Here is a 27365-nt window from a genome sequence, read left to right as displayed (position 1 = left end):
ACACTCATGAAAAAAAAAGACCTTTCATTTAAAAAAGCAACATGCTTAAACCAGCAAAGTTAGGAAATACAGAAAAGCGTGGAAAGAAACACACCATAATCCCATAACCCAGAAAAAAAAACACTATTAACATTTTGGTATATGCCCTTTCCATACTGTTTTTGTACCCTGCCTTTTTCCCTTTAATATATCAGGAACATTTTCTCATGACAATAATGACTATACGACTTGACAACATGATTTTTAATGGTTGTACCGCAGCTCATCATATGGTATGCCGCAATTTATTAAACCAATTCCATGTAATTAGACGTGTAGGTGGCTTCCAATGACTTAATGTTCTAGGAACAACATTGGCTTATTTCCTTAGAATAAATTCTTAGTGAAACTTCTGGGCCCACGGCTCTGCACACTTTCAAGATTTTTGAAAAAGAACTTTCACTGTTTATTTTTACTATAAAACAACACATTTCATTATATAAAATTCAGAAATAAAAGCATGCCCCAAATTTTGGTGAAAAACATTATAGTCTCTCTATGTACACATATACATATATTTCAAAACTGGGAGCTTGCTATATTTGCTTACATTTTCATGTAATAAGATATGAACATCTTTCCATAATCATAAAATATTCTCCTACAAACATCACTTTTAATGGTTGCATATATCCATTGTATGGTAGTAGCTTAGATATTTAACTTGTTTCCAATTTTGTGCTTTTATAAACAAGTCTGCAATAGATATCCTTAAACATCATTATGTATATTAATTTTTTAAAGTACATTTAAAGTTGAATTGCTAAGTCAAAGGGCATTTATAACTAAGGTTTTTGTTATATTTTCCCCCAATTTCTCTCTGGAAAAATAGTACCTAGCAATATACCCACCTGCAGTTGTGGCCACTTCCTACTCTTTTGCCCAACACTGATTATTTTTACTTATTGCTACCTAACACTCGTCAGCCTGATAAATTCCTGCTGATCTTTTAGGACATAATTAAAATATCACCTCCTCTGAGAGGCCTTCCTTGATCTCCAGTTTCCTTTCCAGGTGTAGTCATTATTCCCTCCAATGTGCTCTCATAATACAATTTATGTTCCTCCTTTTTAGTGCTTACTACACCATAGTCAAATCGCTCATTCAAATGTTGTCTTTCCAACTAGTCTATATGCTTCTTAGAGACAGGGCTATATTATTCATTGCTATAGTCCCAGTGTCTGTCTGTGTCTGACACACTCTAGGCACCAACAAATATTTGCTGGGTGAATGTGTGATTAATGTCAGAACCTCCCATGTTTTCCTACAGGAAATGCTGCAAGCTTGTTTTCAGATTTCAATTCTTTGTTGTTGGTGTTAATTCCTACCTGAGGATATTTTTTTCCATTGGTTTTCAGAGAGAGTAGAAGGAAGGAAGAGAGGAAGGGAGGGAGGGATACAGGGAGGAAGGAAGAGAGAAACATTGATGTGAGAGAGACAAATTGGTTGCCTCCCACACCCTGGCCAGGGCTGGGGATTGAACCTACAACCCAAGTACATGCCCTTGACTGGGAATTGAACCCAAGACCCTTCGGTGCAAGGTCGATGCTCTAACCACTGGGAACACCAACCAGGGATCAGATTTCAATTCTTGATACAATGTGCTGTACAAGAATCCATAGGTGTTAAAAGAAAAACAGGAAGTGTCCAAGACTTCAAACGTTTAATCCAGTAGGAAGTGTTCATAGGCACAGTAATCTTTATGGGAGGGAAAACGAAGTATATATTTCCAAACTTAGACCTTTTATTTCAGAATGCTTGACAAAAAGAGCTCTACACAGTATTTACTAGTAGAAGCAAGAAACTCTTAATATTATAAATAACGTTCATTTTAAAGGGGAAATTGCTCATTAATGCACACAAACACACTTTGCAGTGTCAAAAATACACATACGCACCCCATCTTTTTATGCAAACAAACCAGGTCTACAATTTCCAACCAAGTAGAATGGGGGAAACTTAAAAAGTTATGTTATATTGATGTCATAACACTCTGAAATCTTTCCAAGGGTGTAAAGCATCAATAATTCCACTTTTATTATAAACAACCAAAAAGATCTTTGTACATACATCTTGCTCTTGCTAGAACTGTCCCGATAATGGAGGGAAATACATTTGTTTATTTTAGCATGGGCCAGACTAATTAGGATGCCTGTCAAAATCTTCCTGTCCCATATTATTCTTGAAACTTTGATAAATTCATTTGTTTCAAAGCTAGCAAAACAGGATAAAAACAAAAGGAACTATCATAGCCTATGGGAAACTCGACAGGTCAAATGGTTCAGGCTCTTCAATCTTCTGGAGCTTTGGAATTGATTGGAAATAGCATCTGTAAGGTTGCCATCTCTCATTGAAAAATTTTCCCCCTGCAAACTCAGCACCCCTGTGAGTTAAGAACTGATTTTGTTTTAAATGGTTTATCTAGACCAACTTCAAACACTGGGACAGTATAGTTCACAGTATATGTGCATTCATTTTATGTCCAAAATTTTTCTTATTTTTAAATGTTTGTTTTCATGCTTATATTGATTGTAGATCAGAATCCAGAGCAGGACATTAATAACATATCCAATAATTTCTCCTCGCTGTTTTTTCCCTAGGTTTACCCTTGTACCAATCACCATAAACTTGAGCATTATCAAGATTTACAGAATACTAGGAACTTATTATAAGGCTCTTCAATCCAAAATATTTTCTTTCCAATGGACCATTTTAAGGGATGATCACAAGATGTGCGATAAGAAAACTGAATGGGGAAAGGGTTTATGGCCATTCAGAATGAACCGTTAGGGTCAACACACAAAAGAGCAATTGCTGTTTATTTTTTTATTTTTTAAAACATATTTTATTGATTTTTTTACAGAGAGGAAGAGAGAGGGATAGAGAGTTAGAAACATCGATCAGCTGCCTCCTGCACACCTCCTACTGGGAATGTGCCCGCAACTAAGGAACATGCCCTTGACCGGAATCGAACCTGGGACCTTTCAGTCTGCAGGCCGACGCTCTATCCACTGAGCCAAACCGGTTAGGGCTGTTGTTTATTTTTAAAATGGTTTAAATATGTATCTTCCAAAGTAATTGCTAAATATTAAGCCAATGGAACATTCTTTCAATGTAAGTCAAAAAACTAAGTGATAGACGAGAAAATAAACCATAGTTTTCAGATTTGGATTCTAATATATCTAAATCTTATTTTTTTATTTTCCTTTTAAAAATACTGCCCATGTAAACACTTGTTTTCTTATAAATCTCTTTTAATCTACATGTTGCCCCTCATCCCTTATTTTTCCTTATAATTTATCTGTTGAAAAAAGTGGGGTATGCAATTGGTAGTTTCCCTATGTCCACATTTTGGTAATTACATACTCCCAAGACAGTTGGGCATGTTCTTCTGTCCTGTTTTTCTCGCAAATTTGTAGTTAGACCCAAAGGCTTGATGACTCATGTTTGAGGTTTTTGTGCCTCAGTTTCCTAATTTGAAAAGTGGAAACCCACACATGAAAGTATTACAGCTCACTGGGATACTGCAGAGGGAGCTGAAGGCTGAAAAACCACCATGACGAGAGTATGGTCAGAGAACTCAGACCCTGCAATGGCCCACCTTCTATCTGGGTTCCGACTCTACTACATGTGTGATTCCAGATAAATCTCAGGCTCAGTTTCCTCACCAATCGGACAAGAATACCTACCACTAACCTCACAAGATAGCTGAGAGGGTCAAATGGGTTGATGCATTCAAACAGGATATTTCTTTAACTGTAAAGTGCTATGAATGTGTACAAATTAGTGACAGGGGCTTAAATACTTTTACAATGAAAAAGATATTTTAATGTTTGGAGAATTAATTTCTTGAGAACGGTTAGATAAGGCACTGATTCGAAACAAGGAGATGACCTATATGACTTAGCAAATACTTGTAAAGTATTTATTTTACAAATACTTGTAAAATAATGACAATCTCCCAGCCCCGCCCCAGAAACTTACAGCCCTACGACTCAGGAGCTCTGTGAGTTCTGTGGGATGAGAGCCTTATAAGCTTCTACCATACACAAACATCACAGTACCATTTAAACAACTCACACTAAAGCTACTCATCAAAATGTCGAGAAATGATTTACAGCAATTGAATACTGGGGGGGGAAATGCTGGTTTTTATTTACCTTTCAATCTGTGCAAATCCATTAACTATGGATTCTAATGCTCTTCTTCAAAGCACTCCCCTCCACATCCTGTTTTCTCCGACTTCTCACATAAATTTAGTTGAGGGCCCTCTGCTGCTTCACCTACCTCACATTTCTGACCTTTTCCTCAGCCACAGTCTGTGCCTGAGCCATTCTTTCTTCCCTCCCTTGCCCACCTAACTTCTATCCTATACATCTTTCAAGAAGTGTTTGAGCCCGACTGGCGTGGCTTAGTGGTTGAGTATCCACCTATGAACCAGGAGGTCACGGTTCAATTTCCCGTCAGGGCACATGCCTGGGTTGTGGGCTCGTTCCCCAGAAGGGTCGTGCAGGAGGCAGCCGATCAGTGATTCTCTCCCATTGATGTTTCTATCTCTCTCTACCTCGCTCTTCCTATCTGAAATTTTTAAAAAAAATTTAAAGAAGTTTTTGAAACACTATTTCCAGGTTGTCTTGATTATCTAGTTAAGAAGTTGTCATTTTTCTAGAGCTGCACTCTCTAATATGGTAGCGATTAGCTACATGTGGCTATAGATTTTAAAGTCATATACTTTATTCTTTAAATTTATTGGGGTGACATTGGTTAATAGAATCATTTAGGTTTCAAGTCTACATTTTATGATACATGATCTGCATATTGCATTGTGTGCCCACCACCCAGAGTAAATATATGTTTAAATTAAAATATCTTGATAGCCACATATTCAAGTGCTTAGCAGCTCTAAATGGTAGAGGCCATTCTACTGAACAGTACCGTTATTCTAGAACGTCTTCATCATTGCAGAAAGTTCTGTTGGGCAGCACTGTGTGAGACCCCCTTGTCCTGCCCCTTTTCTACACCATCTTGGAAGACAATAGGGTGCAGTGGAAGTGATATGAGCTTTGAAATTAGCCATCCTTTAGCTTTCGAATATTAGCCTTCAAAGGTGACTACATGAAATTGTGTAAGTGCCTGGCACAAAGGCTGCCAGAGGGTAGGTGCTCAATTAATGGTAGCCATTGTTAATACACTACTGCTTTCCCAGGTAACGCTGGAGTCTCCAATTTCCCCTTTTAGCAGTGTACACAAGGACACAAGTAATCCGAAGGAGTGGCAACAAAGGTTACTTCCTTTTCTCTGAGACTGTGTGGCATTTTGGGAAGATTATGGGCTTCTGATTAATAGAAACTTGTTCCAACCCTCCTCTGCCTCTTTATTAGCTGAGGACCTTGGGCAAATGAACCTCTCTGGTATTCCGTTTCTTCCTCTGTATGGGAATAATAATACCTGCACTGCACAGTGGTAATGGTAATTACGGATAATGTATGTAAAACACTATGGCTGGCATGTGGTAGGCATTCCATAAATTTATTATAGAAAGCAGGTACTATTAATTAACCTTATAGAGTGCCATGTATTCAGCATAGTTAGATGCTAAGTGATTGTAGCTGTTGGTAATGAAGGACAGTACAGTAAATCTTTTGTGGGATGGTGTTACGCATTGTTTAAACACTTCTCCCTAAATAGGGCTTCCTCTGGTATTGCTAGAATGCAGCTAACCTAAAGTTCTTCTCTATGGCATTAACAATTCCACTCATAATAGTTCTCTTAAATTTCTATGATGTGTGGGAGGTGGGGTGGGGGGAGGGGAATCAGGGTTTAATTTACCACCACACAGTAGTTTTTACTATTATAAAAGCATTTATGGGATGGTGTGCTGGGTTGGAATGGCAAAGATTGGCATACAGAACTGTCTCATCACTGTCACCAAGGCTGCAGCTTAAAATTGTGCCCATAGAGCAAGTCTGAAATTTCCGCCTTCAGAGCATAATCCAAAAACATTTTTTTCTATTTAAAAAACAGCGATAAAATGGATGCATGAGAAATTGGAGGCTGGGGGAAGGGGAAGGGAAGTATCTGCATCCTCAGTCCCTCTTACACAGTCATGTAGCCAGGAGAAGGACACACAAGAACCGAGACTCTCTTGCATCTAGTAGTGGGTACACCTTAAGTGACAACACATCTCAAGGAGTTGTGCTATTTGTTTGAGTTGTCTTGTTCCTTCATCTGTTAGAATGCTGTGGGTCTTTCTAAAATATCCTTGGGGGAGGAAGTGGGGAGTGGTGATTCACCAATTTAGTATCCAGACAGAGAGAGGGAGGGAGGGAGAGAGAGAGAGAGAGAGAGAGAGAGAGAGAGAGAGAGAGAGAGGTGACCAAGTACCAGATAAAGAGAGCTATGAGTTCAATAACCAGGATTATCCCATGGCAAGGATTCTGTTCTCGTGAAGCACGATTCCTTTATCTCTCAGAGACAATCAACCTTTAGCCAGAGGAGTGTAACCTTAAAACCTCATAACTCAATTTAACATAGTGTTAAAGTTTGGGGGGATATTTGTCAGTGCTGAGGCTGATATAATCAGTCCGAGGGACCCTAGAACAAAGAGCAGTGGGTGAAGAGCATGTCACCTCTGAGCACATTCGTTTCCTTGATGAACAAGGAGCTATTAGCTGCAGAGAAAGCATTATCTAGGTGAAGAATGAGGCCGATTGTTTAGCTGCTTCTCCTGAAATTGTGGAGTTGAACATAGGGTCCCAGTGAGTGAAGGAGCAGTTTTTGTTACTGCGGTGTTGAGGATTAAAAAAAAAAAAGTTTAATTTGGGAGGGAATATAGACACATAGCTCTTCTTCAACAGCAACCAGAAATCATTTTGAGACCTCTCTCTCTCTCTCTCTCTCTCTCTCTCTCTCTCTCTCTCTCTCTCTCTCTCCCCTCTACTCTTACCTCATTAAATCAAAACAGTTTTAAAATATTCAATCATTTAAGACTTCTAAAAATCCAGTTGTGTTAAATGCTAGCTTTTATGCAAAAGTCAAGAAGGACTAGTTAATAAGACATCTAAGGAAAGAGATAATATACTCATTGAGCATGTGGCTTTTCGAAGGACAGGGACTCTCTTCAAAATTTTATTCTCAATAAATTATAAACTTTAATTGTGAAATTCTATACAAAACATTATCTCTAAATTCATATTCCCAATAAAATTGTTTAGTATTTTGAGTCTCTTCACCTTGCTTTAAATTAATCATTTCTTTTACTAACTCTAAGTAGAAATGTAATCATTATAGATTAATGCATAATTTTTGTTTTTTTAAAACTACAAATATTTTAAGATGATATTTGTTAATTTAAAAATGTTTTTTCTTTAATTATACTATTCAGAAGTTTATTATATTATGACAGCTTTAAATAACAGATAACATTTATAAAAAATCACAATATTAATTCTTCTCTGAATGCAGGTTTTCTGGCTTTAGATATAAAACTTTATTCTTATTTTTGCTGAATAGGCTTATTTTTATCATTTCTTTTTACATGTTTTCTGGATATGCTGGACTACGGACTGATAATTTAAGTTAGCATCTTAGAAATCCAGGAACTTTTCTACAACAAACTCATTAAAATATATTTCAGAATCTGACTCAGACAACAACATAAAATGTCTGCTTTTATCATTTAAAAAATGACCAGCATATTTCATTTTAAAGGGATAGTAAAAGTTCCTTAATCAAAAACTTCTCAGGGGTCTTTTGCCACATGGATTTACTGCAAACCGGCTGTATCTGCCGGGCCAGTAAACCTGCCAGCCCACTTCAGTCAATACCTCACACGGAGATGCCTCATTGAAAAAATCTTCCTGATCGGGTAAATATTATAGGATATATTCTTTTCTAACCCTGCAGATATAGCTTTCATGGAGACATTTATGAGAGCTGAAAGGATTGAGGGGAAAATAAAACCCATACGGCTTTTTAGGTTTTTAAAATTTTTCTTTATTGGAATTTCAATAATTCATTTAGCAGAGTGTGCAAAAAATTTCATAGAAATCTTTTCTTAATTTTACACCTTTGCCATGTATTGAAAATCATACCCAGCATGCTCTTATATCACTTGGACTGAAAAACAGAGTATGTTCGAATTATTGTGAGTGATAAACCTGAGTAAGAGTTTAAAGAACATTATAACTAAAGCAGATAGATCTCAATTTTTGCCTACTCTGCGTAGGAAAAGTAAACTTAGAGTTGTGAAACTTTCTACCTAGGTCTGGCTTCTACAGTGCTAGACTAGGGTCTTGGCAAGTTCTGCACAGTGATTCATACTGTAACAGTCATAACTGGTATACACAGTATTTCATACATAAATGATCATAAATGAGCTGTAAAATGTGCCCTAATTACTAACTCAACTTCTAGAATTTACCAAATCATCACTTGTGCAGTTTCAGTGATTTCTCCTTAACAAAATTCTTAAAGCAAACAAATAAAAAGTATATAAGAAACAACAAAAATGCTGATGGACACAATCAGATACAAAAAGTAAACATCCTAAAGGTTTATAAATGTATGTACCTTCACAAGTTAGTTCCCATGTGTTTTTGCTCGATCTATTTAATGGAATAATCTAGCTTTCCTAACTGAACTGGAACTAATACCAACTTTTCCAACATTTGTTCTAATTTTTTGGACCAAATATTCAAAGTCATTCATGTGTCTATTTTCCTCTCTCAATCAGACAAAGCTAAAACTTATTTATAGCTGAAAAATGTCTTTCCACTGCTAAGACAAGCTATCTGTATTGTCTCTTAACACTAAACAAAACACAACTTTAAAAAAGTGTAAATGTTTAGAATTAGATTATATTACAATTTGATCATTTATCCATGGAACAAATATAAAAGCAGTAAGTAGCTGCTTTTTAGAAAAACAGGCTTTGAACAAGTCAATAAAGCAGTAAAAAGTTTTTCCTGTTTGGCTCCTTTTTCATGTGTCTCCTCTTAAATGAAAAGGGAATTTTAATGAATTCCAAATTAAGGGGAAACACTTAAAAAATAACACTATCATATTAAAAGAAATGTGTTATTTTTAAAGAAGCAAACATGCAAAAGATTCCACGTGAAGAGCTCCCTGAATGGTTCTGCTGTTCCTTAGGTAAATTCAGAAAGATGCTTGCTTTATAGCTGAAGGCATTTACACATACAGAGTGATAAAGCAAGGAAGAAAGAAGTAATCTGCCTTACTTTCAGGTTCAGAGATATGATAAAGAAGATAATATTTACAATAAGACATTTAATAAGAATGTAGTTTCCCAGGAAAACCTCTCCTATCCTATACTTTGACAACAACCCATGACACTCCGACAAGACCCTCTGATAGTTCCCTATAGCTACAAAAGCCAAACTTTACAAACACTTTCTATATTATACCTTATTAACTATAATTATCCAAGAAATTGGTTATTATAATTTCCCTAATCTTAATGCTAAAATAAAGAATACAAACTCTTAAACTGATTAATAAGTTTGGGTTAATAAATTATTCTAAAATGAATCTTTTCCCAATAGCCACATAAAGACATATCTCTAAGTAAGAAAGCTATGTTTCAGAGAGTTTTGTGCAAATACATACACCTAGTTTAAAGTCAGTAGTCAAAGAATGTGTATCCAACAGCAGTTGTAATTTTTGGCTGATCTAACTGACTGAAATATAAATAACACAGGTATAATAACTAAGGGCCATTTTCTGCTCTTTACTCATTTAAGAATGTTCCAAATTTTTATGAACGTCCACAATTTAGTCTGTCTCATCAAAAGTGCAGCCTTTACATGAAAGAAAAAATCAGATCCAGTATTTTCCTGAGAAACTTGACATAGATCAGGAAATCAGGGTGTGTAAGACTGTCTAAACTGATTACAAATAAATCTTGAAAACATTATGTCAAATTATTGCTTTTTAAAAAGTATAAAAATGAGGCTATTCCTACAAAGATGCATAAATGCTTTGTTACTAAGAGGTTTCACCTTTAGACTTGTTAATTTTTGTCTTCATATGTTCAGAGGAATATCAATACTAAAAATTAATAAATGGCTGAGATTAAAATCTTATTCACATACCTTAAGGGAAAAGCACATAAATGGAATTCATTTCCCTATTTTAAAAAAATAACAATTATCTCTTCAAGTGGGAGAGAAAAAGAGAATCAGTCAAAATTAGCAGTTTTGTATTTAATATTTAAATCATTACAATATTCTCACTCATTTCACCTGTACCCAACCCCTTTTCATTTTGTTCTGCTATGTCTATGTCATTATTCACTTGCAATTCCTCAATCATTATAATTTTCAATATTCCCTTTTGGAAAAACTTAATATCTATGTATGGTGCCAGGTGGGTACTGGAAATATTGGGAGGAACACGTTGTAAAGTATTTGATTGACTAACCACTATGCTGTACAACTGAAACTAATACAAAATAAAATTGACTGTAAACTGTAAAAATAAAAAGCACGATCTCAAATTTATTTCTAAAGTTCTCAGAATTGCCAACTAGGACCTCATATTTTCATTAGAATGTGACTTGAGCATGAAGGCAATCTACCTTAACCATTATTTAAGTTTTTCTTCGTAGCTTTAAAAAATAACTACTTAGGGAAAATGTCTAATTTTAATCTCTTCCTGAACTGTCCTGTGAGGCATATTAATAGCAACTTTTCACTGGTTCTTTTCTATAGACCAACTAATTCTAACACAGAAGTGTTACTTTTAGTGGTCTCCTAGAAAAGCAAACATAATTTTGTGCTACCCGTGGAAAGTTTTCCCATAAGCAATACACACTAACTTATTTGCATGTCAGTTCAGTCTTCCCTTCAGCTGTTTGCTACTTACTAAACGATTATGAGTATCTGAAATGCATTCACCATAGAAGGAATGCTACAATAATAAATTACAAAACTGGCAAAATTAGTATGTTATTGGAGATATAGAATATCTGTTTAGATGTCAGAAATGCTAAAATATCCATTTATAATGGCAAAAAAGTACCTGTAATTTTGGTTTAATACTCATATCCAAGTGTCCCTTATTTACCTATTTAGGAAGAGAAAACCCTCAAGATTATGGCTTTACTTTATTTGTCCTCCTGATTTGTGTAATAAGAATATACTGAAATGATGGTTGTAAGAAAGTAATATCTTTTTGGTTTTAGAGCATTAATAATATAAAAGAACAGGAACTTCTCATATCTGAGTGTGTATACACTTGGAGATATATGCATATAATTTTTAAATTCTTGGATTCAATTCCTATGGTCACATGCTGAGAACTTGTATACCTTAACCTTCCTCTTCAACTAAAAACCTAGAAAAGCCCAAGAGTAGTATTTACTTTTACCACAAGAGGGGGCTAGAGAATTCTGATCTCTTCTAAGGTCTATAAAACCCTCTTAACTGCTACTTTATAGACATTCAATTACAACAGGCCATAATACATTAAGGCTTTAAAATACACATATATCCCAACATATGCCAAAGCAAGCACTACACTGGCATGCCCACCAGATGATCACCAATGCCAACATCAAATAAACACTTAGGCATCTTCTAGTGGGTTATTATATGAGATTTTATGTTTTTGCATTTCCCTCCCAAAAGGCAGCTCTCCCTTGGAATGGAAAATATCAAGGAGTGTGATAAAATACCCAAGGATTGGACAGTATGACAGGGGCAGAGTGAGGTAAGGATTAGGAGAACTGAAATTTATGTAGTTTGAAAAAGTGAAAGGCTCTGGGGATAAGTGTTCACAGTCTTTAAATACCTTCTAAAGGTAACAATATAAATGAATTAGGGGAATTATTCAGTCTCAGAAGATGGTATAGAAAAGAGCAATGGCCTGAAACTAAGGAAGGAAAAGTTTAGATTAGACATGAAGAATAAATTAGTAATAATAGTTGGGCGGGAACAATGTCCTGCCAAGGAAGGATAGAAAGCACAATCGCTATATTTGATAATTAATTAAATGAGATATTAGTAAGAATGATGGGAATTCATTAGAAGAGCTAGATTAGATAACTCAAGTGATTCTTTTTCCCTAAGCTGTGACAATCTCTAGGCCCAACTATGTTCTTAGGCATTCATAAATGTCTTTCAATGATGATAATGATCATTTATAGAGAGAGAGGAGAGCTCATGCACCCAGTTAACCCTATGTTCTGTTGATTAAAACAAAATCTGGAGTATTATTATGAAATAACATAATTATAAAGTTAACCATGACAATTATGTTTATCTTTTGGAGCATTCTATTAAAATATACTGAACCATATAAGCTATATCCTAACAGTTTACAGAAATGTGTCTGCCAATCGGATAAGGCTCCTATAGTGAAAACTTTCCATCAAGGAACAATTCCCTCATAAATTGCAATTTTACAGGCCGGAGAAACCACTCTGTATCATCTTTCTTTCCCACTAGACCACGTATTTGGGTTTAAGCTACATAGGACCCGGGGTAAACAGGCTGTCACTCAAAGTCAGAAAGGCAGTCGCCAGGGGTGGGCAAACTTTTTGACTCGAGGGCCACAATGGGTTCTTAAACTGGACCGGAGGGCCGGAACAAAAGCATGGATGGAGTGTTCGTGTGAACTAATATAAATTCAAAGTAAACATCATTACATAAAAGGGTACGGTCTTTTTTTTTTTTTTTTTTAATTTTATTCATTTCAAACGGGCCGGATCCAGCCCGCGGGCCATAGTTTGCCCACAGCTGGCTCTAGACCATAAGTGTAAGACGGGTTGTGGATTCAACAATCTCTCCCTTGTAGGCCATATTAGTAGGTGCTTCAGCATTATTTTAAACAGTATTATTAATATTTACCTTCTTTTTGAAAAGTCAGAGTTCTATGGTAGGCAGAAAGAATTTATGGCTAGTGGAAAACAGAAAGAGATCGCCAAAGCATGGAGAGTTGAAAGCAATATATATAGATATAGATATAGATATAGATATAGATATAGATATTACGTGTAAATATATATTTATATAAATTAAGTGTCTGTATCTATATGTTTGGCCTGAAAATTCGTTTAAAAATATTTTTATTGATATTTAGAGATAGAGAAAAGGAGGAGAGAGAGAGAAAAACGTTGATGTGAGAGCAAAACACCAATCGGCTGCTTCCTGCATGTCCCCTACTGGGGACTGAGCCCACAACCCGGGCAGGTGCCCTGACCTGGAATCTGAACTGGCAACCTTTCTGTGCAAGGGCTGGCCTGAAAATTCTTAAACAAAATTATTTCATATTTAAGTGAATATTGAACTTTGAGGTAAAAATGGTCAACAGATTTGAAGCTTGAGGAAGGATGGTCTGGGGTTAAAATTATAACTAGGAATCCAGAACTCTAGAACTTTAGACATGATTGCTGCAGGTAAGGCAGCTAACCCTTAGATAATTCAGTGTTCATCTATTAGGCAGGTGCTACGTTTAATTGTAATGCATTTATAGATTCTAAGAACACAGTATATATATGATTTTCTAATAAACAAAGATATATAACCTCACCCCACCTCTGACTTATTTATATACCAATCGGGTAAATCGGTTACATTAGCAACCAAAACACTGCATGTCATTTCCCCACCACTGTATTGACCACACTAACACCTCCAATAATCATATACTAGAATGTCCATATTACCATTAAATTTGCTGACTAGTTTAGAATTTGGGGAGAAACAGAGAGAATACTTGAGGCAGTATGAAAAAGCTTAATCTCATCAGCCAAGTCACTCACTTAAAAACCAACTGTTTGCACTTAAAAAATTTACTGCTAATTATAGTGGAAGCTCAATAAATCTTTGACCTTTCAAAGAATGGACTTTTTGCTCATCCTCCTAGTCTGGAAGACTTCTAAAAACACTTTGGCCATAGCACAGGTCAAATATTATCTTGACTTTCTTCCAAACTACTATAAGTCCAACCAAGTGTGTTTGTTTGTTTTTCTGAAAATTCTGTCCCTGATAATCAGCACTGGATTATGTACCAGGTACTTTGTTGTGGAAGTGTCTAATCGTCACATTAGGATTATTAACTCACTAGATTATGTACTCACTAAGGAAAGGAATCATACTTTGTTTCTCTTTGTATCCTTGAAACAGCCTCTAAACTCATGATTAACTAAGGGCATTCAATACAGTTATTCAGTTATAAAGTCTTCATGGGCAGTACATTAAAATCTATAGCAGACAAAAGAGGTAACTATTAGTCCTATGTCAAATCGATTCAGGAGCTAATTTTATGTTATTCATAATTATAATTGTTAGCATTTATGGAGCCCTTTGAAGTTCTTTATAAAATGGACTGTTCCCAAATTATTCTGGGAAGAGGCTAAGAACATTCACAGGCCAAAGAGACACACGTGTTTGAAGAACTTGACAAAAACTTTCAAGAAATAGATTCAGAGCCACGATCAGGCCTCCTGCAAAACCGTTTGGATCTGCACCGAAAAGCGTGCTGAGAGCATGCAGGTGAGGAAACGAACATCGCTAGCCATAGGACCTAGCACTGAGCCTCTAAAATTTAGTTTTCTCTTTTGCCAGGCCCCTAACTTCTTGTGAGAAAAAAAAATAAAATTTCGTTTTCTCAAACAAACTCATGGACATGGACAACAGTGTGTTACCTCCTAGGGGGTGGGGGAATGGGGAGGGAGAAGAGGTATAGGGGGATAAATAGCGATAGATGGATACTTGACTTGTGGTAGTGAACACACAATACAGTATACAGATGATGTGTGGTAGAATTGTGCACCTGAAACCTGTATCATTTGGTTAACCAGTGTCACTCCTATAAATTCAATAAAAAAGGAAAAATAAAATTTAGTTTCCTCTTTGGTAGAACAGAGATCAGATTAGGTGATTACCAAGCCTCTTCCAGCTCTGAAACACCATGAGTCTATGTACAAACGTGCGTTAAATTTGCCAAGAATTTGTCCTGGTGAAAGAAGCATTATGGAAGCATCCAGCCATCATCATATGTGAGAGGGTTTTGCTGGGCACTGGATGGGAGGTTAGAGTTTAAACAGGAACCAACAGCGCAACGTGCTGGGCTGAAGAATGAAAAATGGGCAGGTCACAGACAGATAATTGTTATTGTTTTTTTATTCTTCACAAAACATGTATGCTCCTTGGTAATCATTTGTTTAAGTTATATAAATTACTGTTAACTTTGAAACCCAGTTTGTCATCTTCATCGGTGATTTATACCAGATTACATAAACGACATGATGTCTTCGATCCAATAAGACATTTATCTTCATGAAGGAGCCACCGCAATCCTAGTGACAGCTTACTTACCCTTATCACGGCTAACTCAACACGGAGTCCTTAGTTTCTAACCATGATCTGAAATCGGAGGGGCTCACCTGGAGCCAACGGAAACTTGTTCAGAAATTCACCACGCTCATGGAAGTATGTGTTTTACAGCAGAATTTGTTCTTTGGCCCCCAAATCACAGACATGGAAACAAAGTTTTGTGTTTCTTCACAATGTGCAGTCTAAACACACATAAATTCCATCAGGGTGGACGGGAATCATGTGCTTTTATTAAAGAAAAATATACCTGTGAGCAACAAAGATGAAAGCAACTGTCTAAAGAATAAATAGAAAATGAGATACATGCTTCTTGGATGTATGAGCATCTGCACATACGTTTATTTATATATTTACATATGGACAGAGACTATCTTGAGTCACTTTCATTATCTTCATATCAGAGAACAAAAGGGAACTAAAAGCTTTAAGTATGTTCTCATAATTTATGTCATTAAAACAGACATACACACACTCAAAGAAAGTAATGCGCTTGGCTCTATCAGTGAGAAGGAAGCAAATCGCTTCCTCCTTTTAGGCCATTAACTCTTCTAACGTACTAGGGAACCAGTGATGGAGCCTGCAAGGGGTGCCTTTAACATTCCAAATAGAGCAGCCCTGGATACACACATGCTTCTCCAAAGTTGTCAGCGGGATTCGGCGTGAGTTTTACCTGATCAGTGAGGCCACTCACCACCAGTCACTGCATCATTAATTTATATACCTCAGTAAACACTATAAGAAATACAGTTTATTTACTCTGTGAAGCAATGTAATTTATACACTAAAATCACGCCTTATATACGACTCACAGCAACGGGTGTCCCAAACTGGCTTATAAACAAACATCTTTTATACTCATTGCGTATCAAGTCTATCAGGGGGTGCTATGGGTAGACTTAGATAGCAAGACTTGCTTAATAAGTGGAAACTCTAGGGATAGGATTCCAGCTCAGTAAGAGGAAACCTTAAAAAAACAATTAGAGCTCTTTATGAGTATCTAATAACACGACCTTGAAAATGTAAAACAAAACATGAAAAAATGGATTACTCTACCGCTGTAATTGGAGATTTTAACACAACCCTTTCAGCAGATAAAAGAAAAGCTAAGATATAAAAGACCTGAAGAATAATATTTACAAGCCTAAAAATAATAAGAGTGTATTCAATAAATACTTTGGGAGCACACACAACCCATAAGCATAAACTGATCATTATTAGGCCACAAAAGATGTCTCAATAAGATCCAAAGAATCTAAATAATATACTAGTAAACTATGTTCTTAGACTAGAATGTAATAAAATTAGAAGTCAATATTAAAAAGGTTTAAAAATCCCTAGAAACTAAAACAAAACAAAAACCAGGAAAAATACACACACATGCAAAAATGCTTCCAAATAGCATGTAGGTTAAAAAGGATATCATAGCCCAGCTGGATTCATGCATCGGTGGGGTCCCTCGGCCTGACCTGCACCCTCTTGCAATCCAGGACCCCTTGGGGGATGTCGGAGAGTCAGTTTCAGCCTGATCCCTGCAGGCCAGGCCGAGGGACCCCACCGGTGTGTCCGGCCCATCTGGCCCAGTCCCAATGGGCCAGACCCCAGCAGCAAGCTAATCTGCTGGTCGGAGCGTCTATCCCCTAGTGGTCAGTGTGCATATCATAGCGGCTGGTCAAATGGTCGAATGAATGGTCAGACACTTAGCATATTAGGCTTTTTTAATAGGATTGTAAATTTCATCTCTTATAAAATGTTTTTCTTTTTCTTCCAGAAGGAGACACTATACCCTATTTATAGAATAATTTCTTTCCCCAATCCATCTTTTTAAAAATGTATGTACAGAGGGGTTATTCATTGTACTAATAAAATAAGTTTACGGACACACTAAAATCCAGTGTATATTTTGGACCATGAAAGCAATGGGCTTCGTAGCTGGCTGACTCTTGTAAAGTTATTGTATTCCGCATTTCATACTAAATTTTTTTCCTTCAATATGGTAGAAAGTGTGCCTCCCTAGGTTTAGAAATCTAAATGTTATTACTTGTTAGCAAGTTTTCATTTCCAATGGGGGGGGGCTATGCGCTTGTTTGAGGGCATTTACAAAGGAAAAGAAGAAGGAATTGTGAGGAGGTGGCAACATGCTCTCATTTTTATGCATGGTTTAGCCTGTAACCTTGGTTTTCATTTTTCGCTGTGCACCTGGCCAGGTTTCTATATTCTTCCAGATCTCTTTGTAGTTCTCACAAAAGCATGTCCCAAACATGACACACACCACGGTTACTGCTTCTCATCACTGAAACTATGGGCAGATGGGTCAGACCTTATGTCCTTTTATAACTGAACCTTTAGGACACTAGTTGGAGGTGGAAGGCAACAAAAACGAAATATTTTAGCAGTGTCCTTTGATTATCTAATAAAGGTAAGATTCCAGAAGCCTAAAATAATGGCACTACAAAGAAAGTTAAAGTATCTTTTTTAAAAAAGGATGCCCTTAAAAAAAAATAAAAGCAGCCCTAACCGGTTTGGCTCAGTGGATAGAGCGTCAGCCTGTGGACTCAAGGGTCCCAGGTTCGATTCCGGTCAAGGGCATGTACCTTGGTTGCGGGCACATCCCCAGTAGGGAGTGTGCAGGAGGCAGCTGATCGATGTTTCTCTCTCATTGATGTTTCTAACTCTCTATCCCTCTCCCTTCTTCTCTGTAAAAAGTCAATAAAATATATTAAAAAAAATAAAAGCAGATACAATTTTAAAAAAGGATGCCCTTAACTATCTCACCAGCAACTGAAGATACCGACTTTATATTTGTTTGTCTACTTATGAATAGTGTCTTTTCCCAATGAGATGGTAAGTGCCATGAGGAGAGGGACTGTGTCTGATTTTTTTAATTGCATATTTCACTCACAACTTAGCACACTGACTTGCTAGTGCCTTATCTCTAAATAAGTGTTTGTAGAAATAATGAATAAGTAGTGTGCCAAGCATTACTGTTCTCTATGATGGTAAACTCTAGTTAAGCAGGGTACACTTACTTAAAACTTTAACATCTTTCTAACCTTCTCTTTAATTTCACAGAAAATGTATACACCTTTATTTTTCAGGGGAAGGAAACAAACATGTACTGTGTTCATTATTTATCAAGTACTCAGGCATGTACTAGAATCAATGCCTTATAGAAACTCATATTTAAACATTATTTCACCATCCTACAATTAAGTTTTTAACACGTATAAACAAATATATTCTTACCTCTACCATTGACTCTGCCTCTTTGGGAATTCTTTTAACTTTTATGCACAGAATTAAAAATAAAAATCTATTAAGTAAGAATTTAACATTACTAACATAGTTAACTCCTCTGTTATGGGGAACCATTATAGAATTCTCCTCCTTGGAGCTTTCCAGATAATAGAAAAATGTCAACATGATTTTTTTTTAAGTTTTATTAAATTTATTTGGGTGACATTGGCTAATAGGATCATATAGGTTTCAAGTGTACATTTCTATGATACCATATCTGTATATTGTACTGTGTGCCCCTCACCCAAAGTCAAATCATCTTCCATCATCATATATTAGGTCCCCTCCTCACCCCAATACCCCTTTCCCTCTGGTAACCACCACTTTGTTGTCTGGCCACACTCAATTTTTTTAAACTTCAACTATTTTTAATGAAAATATTTCCAAACATGCGATGTGTTTGGTATAGTCTTAACCAAAATGTCTGGAACACGAACCCATCTTTTTGGATAAGTTAGATGAGGATAATAGTAAGGATAGTGGAGTGGTTAATAACAGAGATTCTAGAACCGGACTTTGTAAGTATAAATTCTGGCACTTAAACAAGTCAACTTCCCTTGGTACCAGCTCCCTTATCTGGAAAATAAAGATAAATCCTAATATCTACCTCTTAGGGCTGTTCTGAGGCTTAAATAATGATACGCTCGAAGTGCTTAGAAAACAGATACAAGGCTCGATAAATGCTAGCTAGAAAGTTCCACTTTGTTCAGGTACTGAGCTCTTAGAGAGTTTGAGCTGCTTCTCTCTACAATACAGAACGTCCCCGGATAGCTTTTTTAAAGTTTCCATGTAAATTTTGTTTTAATTATAAATTTTGTTTTCTATATAAATTTTTAATTGTTTTTCTGTTTCTTACCTCAATGTTATTTGCTTATAGCTCAATTGATGCCTTGACAGTACCCCTTCTTCTAATTTGATGCTTCACTCACTGTGGGCTGAGAAATCAGCGAAGGCCGCAGGGGCTCTCCCAAATATAAGGTACATAAGTGTTAGCACAGGACTCAGGAACACCTACTTCTACTTAGAGGCTCGCTCACTGTGTTTTCAGCTGTGTTTGGGAAAGTTGGGAATACCAAATAAGTGACTTATGGATGAACAAGGTACTATTGTTCTAATTCTGTCAAGCGTTAGACTAATCAAAAACAAATGAAAGCGTTTTTTTTTTAATGTTTTGCACTGTTAATTTTCTTCAATTATTAATCAGCTACTAATGTAATTATTAAGCTCTCAATCCAAACAATGTTTTTAGTGTCATACCTGAATACAGATCTCACCTTACAGGGCCCAATTTCTAAAACGCGCATATTACTAATTGTGCTAGTTTATAAAGCTCAAACAAAATAAAATGTTTCTGTGTGATTGAATCCATAGTGGAGGTTATCAAGTCAATGCAAAGGAGAAAATAAGAATCACCAAAAGAGCTAAATGAAATAAGAATTCATGAATGAATTGAAAATAGAAGGGAATACAGAGATTAAGAACACTTGGAAAATGCCGAAGTCATAGGGAAATTTGGAATAAAAATAAATTGAAAGATTACGGACTAATAAAGAGAAATAAGGAATAATTTACCAACTTTACTCCCAACTCCTAAGTGAGTAATAAGCTTCCAATTTAATATTCAGTTTAGCAGCATCTCTACCTTTTCCCTCCACTGGGAAGGCACAAGAGAGACTTTGATAAGATAACCATGTGCATCAGTGATGATCAAACCTTCTGTTCAAGTGGCCAGATGCCAGAGAGGCACAGCGAACTCCCACCCTTGGGATAGCTGAGTCTGAGCCAGAAACTGGCAGCCACCAAGCCAACGTTTTTATATTCATGTATCTTAAAAATTCATCTACATTTGGCATCCGACTCTATTACACAGCAATGTGTTTTAATATAAAGATAGTATTTATAACAGTTGAATTATTTAAATCCTCCCATTCCTAAATCTCCAAGTAAAATTGATGCTCCAAAAAGATTTGCACTATGGTTCATGTGGCTTCCCCTTGAACAACACCAATATGGTCGGGCATGTGAAAAGAATGGGTAAAAATGATATCTTATTATAATATGATGAGCTTAAAATTTCAAATAATCAACAATAAATCAATAATCCAATAACCATAAAATGAAAGCGCTAATTCTCATGCAACTCTATGAAGCTAAAAAAATCTGAAAGAATGGTAAATTGGGCCCTCCCGTCTTAAAATGCCCTCTTAGCTTTTGAGCTACAGTTCTTATAAAAAGATCAATAATGATGTCTTCCTGCTTCAATGTGGAATTAGTGTTTTCCTAAATACATTAACTTCAGAAGTATTGAATTACCAGGAGGCCCAGCACCACAACGAAACAAATAGTTGTTCTTTGCAAGCTAGTGATTATCAATTCAGAGAACCCACACCGAAGGCTGCTTGAGTCAAATGACAGAGGGCCAAGACACCAGGATAAAAAATAACCAAGTGTGATGAGCCAAAATCCAGAAAAATGACACTCACCCTCATCCTGATAATCTGGCAAAAAAGGTGCATCTGAGGTGAGAGAAGGGCCATGAATTCCACTGTGATTATCATCGGAGCTGTCCTGTCCAAGGTAATTTTCAGCTTGGTCTCCCCCTGAGGGACAAAAAAAGGAAAAAAAGTAAGGTCATACTTTGGGCAACTTTATAAAGGTCTTTGTATATTTCTTCTGGTATTCACATAAAAAGATATAGCAAGAGCTATATCTTGATGGACATGGCCACTATCCATTAACATATGAGAAACAGATAAATAAGTTCAAAAACCAACTTACCTGGATGGGAAGTTTTCCATTCAACTACTCTCTAACTAGAGCTTAGTAGCTGTTAGCTTAGGGTGGGGAGACCTCTTATCACCAGAGAAAAGCTTCTCCACCACACTTACAATGAAAATATAGCAATATAAATATGTACCCACATATACCATATCTCCATTAATTATGACCTTGATCATGAATGCCTCTTTCTCTTTATATTTCCAAATGAAATAGAATAAATTACACAAAGGGTTAACCTTCCATGTGTAATATAATGGAGCAAGGGCAATATGCTTTCCTGTTCTGAAAAATAAGAGAAGTAAAAATATAGAGAACCTGGCCTTTGCCGGATTCTATTCCAATTTCAATCGCTACTTGTTTTGCATTCTTAAGAAAGTTCTCTCTTTATAATTCTAGTTTACAGCCTATGCAACCAACCTCTTAGGAATTCTAAAAGCCCTAAGAAGGTAATATTTGTTCTGTAAAATGGCTTTGATGAAAGGTAATGTATATACAATACTGAATTATGCAATTAAAACAATGCTAATCTCTTTTGGGTGTTTTCAACATACATTGGATTATATTTTGTAGAAGTGGCCCATGCTATTATGATACTTTAAAAGGTTCAGGCGGAAGATGTTAGCTCATTCAGGAACCGGAAGAAAAGGCTCTGCATTGCAAATGGCTTTCCTTAAAATCCCCTAAACAGAGGTACAGTCTGCTGATAAAAGGACACCAACAGCTGCTCAGTTCATTTCACAAACATGAAAAGGGGATTTTCAACTGAATTTAATATTATTTCAAATACTAATTTCCAAAGGAAATCACCAATGCTAATCTCAGTAAACACTGTAGAGTTTTGGCCCTGGATTTCAACTAGGGAGCAGTGAAACCAAACAACCTACATAGAATCTGTATTGCTTCACTTTAAAGGTTTATTTCCTACAATTAAACTAGAAGGATAGGGAGGGTATAAAATGATAAAAAGAGAATGGCTGAGCACACGATACAGTATGTAGATGATGTTTTATTGAGTTGTACACTTGAAACCTGTATAGTTTTATTATCCAATGTCACCCCAATAAATTCAACAACAACAACAACAAAAGAATAGCAGCCTGGCTGGGATGGCTCAGTTGGTTAGGCGTCTGTGCACCTGGAAGTTGCCGGTTCAATTTCCTGTCAAGGGCATATGCCCGGGTTGCAGGCCTGGTCCCTGGTAGGGGGCGTGCAGGAGGCAGCCTATTGATGTTGTGCTTTTTTATGGGTGCTTCTCTCTCCCTCTCCCTCGCCCTTCCTTTCTCTCTAAAAATCAATAAACTATTCTTTCTTTTTTTTTTTTTTTTAAAGGATGGCTGTAGCCTTCTCCTTCCATAAATTAGATGATCATATCTAGACTCTTCTATGATCAAGGTAGATGTTCATAACTGAGCAGAACACCTGCAGATATAGGACTTCAGAAATAAACTGTGGAGTTTATTGTGGAGAAGAAAAGTAAAATTAAAAAGAAAAGCAAACAACATTTCATATAACAGTCGCTGGCCAGAGCCACAAGAAATGCTTGCCTTTATTAGGTTACTGATCAGGATAGAAAGCTTATGATTATGCTTAAAGTATCACTATGAAAATTCCATTATAACCAGAAAAAATCTCAAATACTAGACTGAGGATTAACTACGCAAACTTTGCATCAATGCAAATCCACTGAAATTATATTATCAACATGATCTAAATAGACTGACTGGCAGGTAACCTGAAAGTGAGCTGTGAAATTAAAGCAATTGAAAAATTTTGAGCTAAACCAAATTCAATTTTTAAAAAAATAAATAGTTTGGGTTGCCATGCAACGTTTAACATTTGTAGGATAGACTGAACATTATTTATCAACTAACATCCTAGACACAGTTTTCTGCTTGCTTCAGAAATTTGACAAATCTACTCTCTTATACGTTCTAGCATCCCAGGTTTTACTTTTTTTAAAATAAGCAGATCAGGTAGGGTTTTGCTTTGCTTTGTGGCTTTTTAATGATCTTTTTATTTTGGAATAATTTAGATTTATTATAAGTATTTCAAAGATAGTAAAGAGAATTCCGGTATACCTTCACCCAGTTTCTCCAAATGTCAACTAAGTATGTAACTAGGGTATATCTGTCAAAGCCAAGAATTTAACATTAGTACATCACTGTTAACTACAGACTTTATTTAGATCTCCCCAGTTTTCCCATTAATATCCTTTTTCTGTTCCAGGAGCTACTCCAATTGCATTTAGAGCTCCCATTTAAAAAATATACATTTTTATTGCTTTCAGAGAGGAAGGAAGAGGGGGAGAGAGATAGAGACATCGATGAGAGAGAATCACTGACTGGCCACCCGCTGCATGCCCCGCACTGTGGACTGAGCTGCCGCAACCCGGGCACATGCCCCCACCAGGAATTGAATTGTGACCTCCTGGTTCATAGGTATATGCTTAACCACTGAGCCACAATGTCAGGGCTAGAGCTTCCATTTTTAAAGTCTTACTCAAAATACCGGCCTGGACTTGGCATCTGATTTACCAACTTCCGATGGAAGAGTCACTTCCACATGATTCGTATGGTTTCTGAACATAGTTCCCCAAGGTGGGCTTTTAACAGCCAAATACAAGACCATGCCTCCATAAAGCATTCAACAACAAAGGTACACAATGCGGCAAAAACAGAGCTGGGGTCAGTATTAAAAATGGTTGCGGTGGGGGAAGTATTTGAAAATACGTTTTTACATCCAAGCAGAATTAGTTCCTGATGATGGAGATGTTGCTGTAAGTGTTTTTAATGTTATATCAAGTGGCCCGACTCCCTTGGGCGTACACCGAAAAAGCCTTTAACACCATATAAATAGACACTCCCATGTAATTAAAATGATTACAGGGTCAGCTTTAGCTCAAGCGGTTACTTCGGATTCTGCTTGTTGCAGACACATAAAATGATTACAACTACTCAAGATGCATGGGTGAAAAGTTTTATAGAAGAACCAGCAATTACCGTGGTCATTTTGGATGTGTTTAAGTTCATAACATCATTTTTTGTTAAAAACATAACCGCGAGTGATCTCTGGATTCATCTACAGCTCTGATAGTCGCAGCTCCAAGTGGCCACTACGAGAGTCCAGTGGGATCCGACATAAATGATCACAAACTATAGTGACAGACATTTCCACTCCAGCAGCTCTCCAATTAGGGCCAGAACTCCATCTGCTTAGAGTGGCTTTCTCACAAGCAACAACCCTTGCCACTAGAGACACACTTTCCCATTGCAACTCACTCAGAATCAATGTATTTCTATACAGACATATATATTCTAACGCACAGTATCTCCATTCATCACATCCACTACCTCCAGTCCCTTTTCTTTGTATTTCTAAACAAGATCTGGGGGAACTATATCAAGGGTTCACCTGCTATTAGCTGATAATTTGCTCCTTCATCCTAAGTGTCATAAGAATTGGGCGCTAGATACACTCCTTAGTACATTCAATGTCAGGCTCTCCACTGAGTATTGTGCTGAGGGGCCTATAAGGGGGATATTTCTCTATTGTTCTTTCCTGAGAGTCAAACTCAATTTCATTCATGCCCCACAGAGTGATAAGTTGGGAATTTCTTAGGGATTGGAGCAGAAAGATAAAGTCACTTTGTGTTAGGTGGAAGGTAATTATTCGCTAGGGTTTCTGTGCGATTTGTTTTTATCCCCTGTGTTTTCATTAACAGTTAATGAGTTCTCCACCACCCCTCTCCCCTTAATTCTAAAACAATAGCTTGGACACTAGAAGTTGGATTTTTCTGCCATGGATTCAACCAGCTGTTGCTGCTCCATAAACTTTATGGAGAAGTGAATTAAACTGCTAAAACCTTTCATTTCCTAATTCAATTCCAAATAAAACAGGGAGGAAAATGAACCATGATGATGTTCCCCTTGTAACTATTTTGACTCACAACAAACTCATCTGATCCTAAACTTACAGGTACTATTTAGGGACAAAAACAGGCCATAATGACAATTTTACCAAAGAAATGAGAAGGAAATGAAAAAAAAAAAAAGACAGAAAGTAGTATGAGCATAACAAATAACGCGAAAATAACAAATAAAACATAAACATGTTTGCTTATTCAATATGTAAAGTCTCAGTGATTTTTTTCATGTAAGTATAAAGTCATCATCTTTTACTTCTCTTCTGACTAACTGTGAGTGGTATTATTAAGGCCTTTTCACATCTGCAACCAACTGTTTATACAGTATGGTTACAAGCTTTGCAGGGTTTGCTATTACTTCATCAAGCATCTTTGGGTAATACAAGGAAATTGAAATTAATATAAAATTGTCTGCAATTTTTTGTTTTTATTGTTGCTGTTGGAAGGGAACACATGACTTCTGACTCCAGTTAATATTTAAGAACCTGTGAGACATACAGCTCTGCCTTTAAACTAATCAGTCCTACATAAAATGCTATCACTAAAGGTCCTTGATCCAAATCCAGTTAGTTTTCATGCTTGATAGCATTAGTACGGCCAGATTTTCACTGACCAATTTAATAGTGATGCAGTTCCCAAAGCTGAACTATGGTAAGATTAGCAAAACGGCAGCTTATTATTCCTTATTGCAACCATTGACCTAAATTATTGGATATAACACCAACTAAAAAAATATGTGGGGTACACATGTGTCCATATGTGTGAAACGTTACTCACATGTAAATATATTATGGAGCACATTTGCAACACCAAAGCTAAAGTTCTGTCAGCACTTCCATTATAAATTACAGACCCTTTTGCACATACTCATGCATTGGAAAATATATGGTGTTCCCCCACAAAACATCTTAGAGGCTTCACTGGTTTCTAAATACACATTTGGATTTGCGTGGTTAGTTCTTGTGATTAATCCATATGCAGTGAAGGTCTCAAATTCTTCTCTGTTCTATACAGTCTGACTTCCTGCCCCATCTCTCTTTTTTTCTCTCCTCCATGTAGCCATAACTCAATGTATAAATGTTCTCCCCCCTCCACCCCCCCCCCCCCACCAAGGCCCTAGCAGTGAGTGCAATGGTACTGAATGTCATTAGATCTTCAGAACAAATGATGGGCCAGGTAAAGAAGGTTCCCATTTATCATTCTTTTTATAAGTTGCTCCAACTAGATCTTGAGTGGACAGGAAATATATCGAGCCTAAAGCTAAGTTTTTAACGTAGAGTACCGTTAACTGATCATAGAATCCTGCTAAGAATAACAAACCTCTGGCTTCAGGGATGCCATTTGCAGAGAGAAGCACAATCTAAAGGATCAGAAATGGAACCAAACTGCGCAGACACTTATAGCACCATCACTACACCACCTGTGAATCCAATAACCAAAAGGGCAGCACAGCTTAATAATATTCCCAAAGTGAACTACAGTGGCCAGTGGTGGGTTGTTCGGGAAGATGCCTGTGGGAGCCCATTGAAAAGTTCTTCCCCCCCACCCCCCTCTCCTTCAAGAAAATGGTCCTTTGTAATGCAGTTTTTCCTTTTGACCAGTAGGGTGGGCTGCAGTGTGTAGCATCATCCTAGTTCTTAAAAAAGAAAACAGGGAAAAAAAAAATAAGGTAGGCACCATGGGAACAAACCCTTCTGCTCTCCCCCACCCCCCTAAAAAAGCTGAGGGTTTTTTTTTAACCCTTCTTAGGTTTCACATAAAGGCATAACTCCTGGACATTAATGAACGGGAGGGCTGGCAGCAACAAATATAAACCAAATAATTGTATACGTGACAACACACACTTCATAACGCAGATTACAGCCTGTCAGCAATCATTCTGGCTTTACGCTAACACATTCCATCTACCACCGTTATTGTTCAACTGCTACTAAAATGGGACCTGCTGAGTTAGTATATTTTCAATAATA

The 27365-nt window shown here is 36.7% G+C and overlaps 1 protein-coding gene across 1 annotated transcript in view; it reads right to left on the bottom strand.

The window, feature by feature from the left end:
* The window catches only part of SKAP1 (src kinase associated phosphoprotein 1), a 254985-nt gene that overhangs the window by 168931 nt on the left and 58689 nt on the right, over positions 1–27365 (bottom strand). Inside the window, exon 4 of the mRNA XM_059670733.1 lies at positions 21176–21292. Coding sequence (XP_059526716.1) covers positions 21176–21292 — 117 coding nt within the window. The remainder of the gene's footprint in view (positions 1–21175; positions 21293–27365) is intronic.

Source organism: Myotis daubentonii, chromosome 16 (genome assembly GCF_963259705.1).
Source record: "Myotis daubentonii chromosome 16, mMyoDau2.1, whole genome shotgun sequence".
Classification (NCBI taxonomy): Eukaryota; Metazoa; Chordata; class Mammalia; order Chiroptera; family Vespertilionidae; genus Myotis; species Myotis daubentonii.
This window is presented reverse-complemented; position numbering and strand designations above follow the sequence as displayed.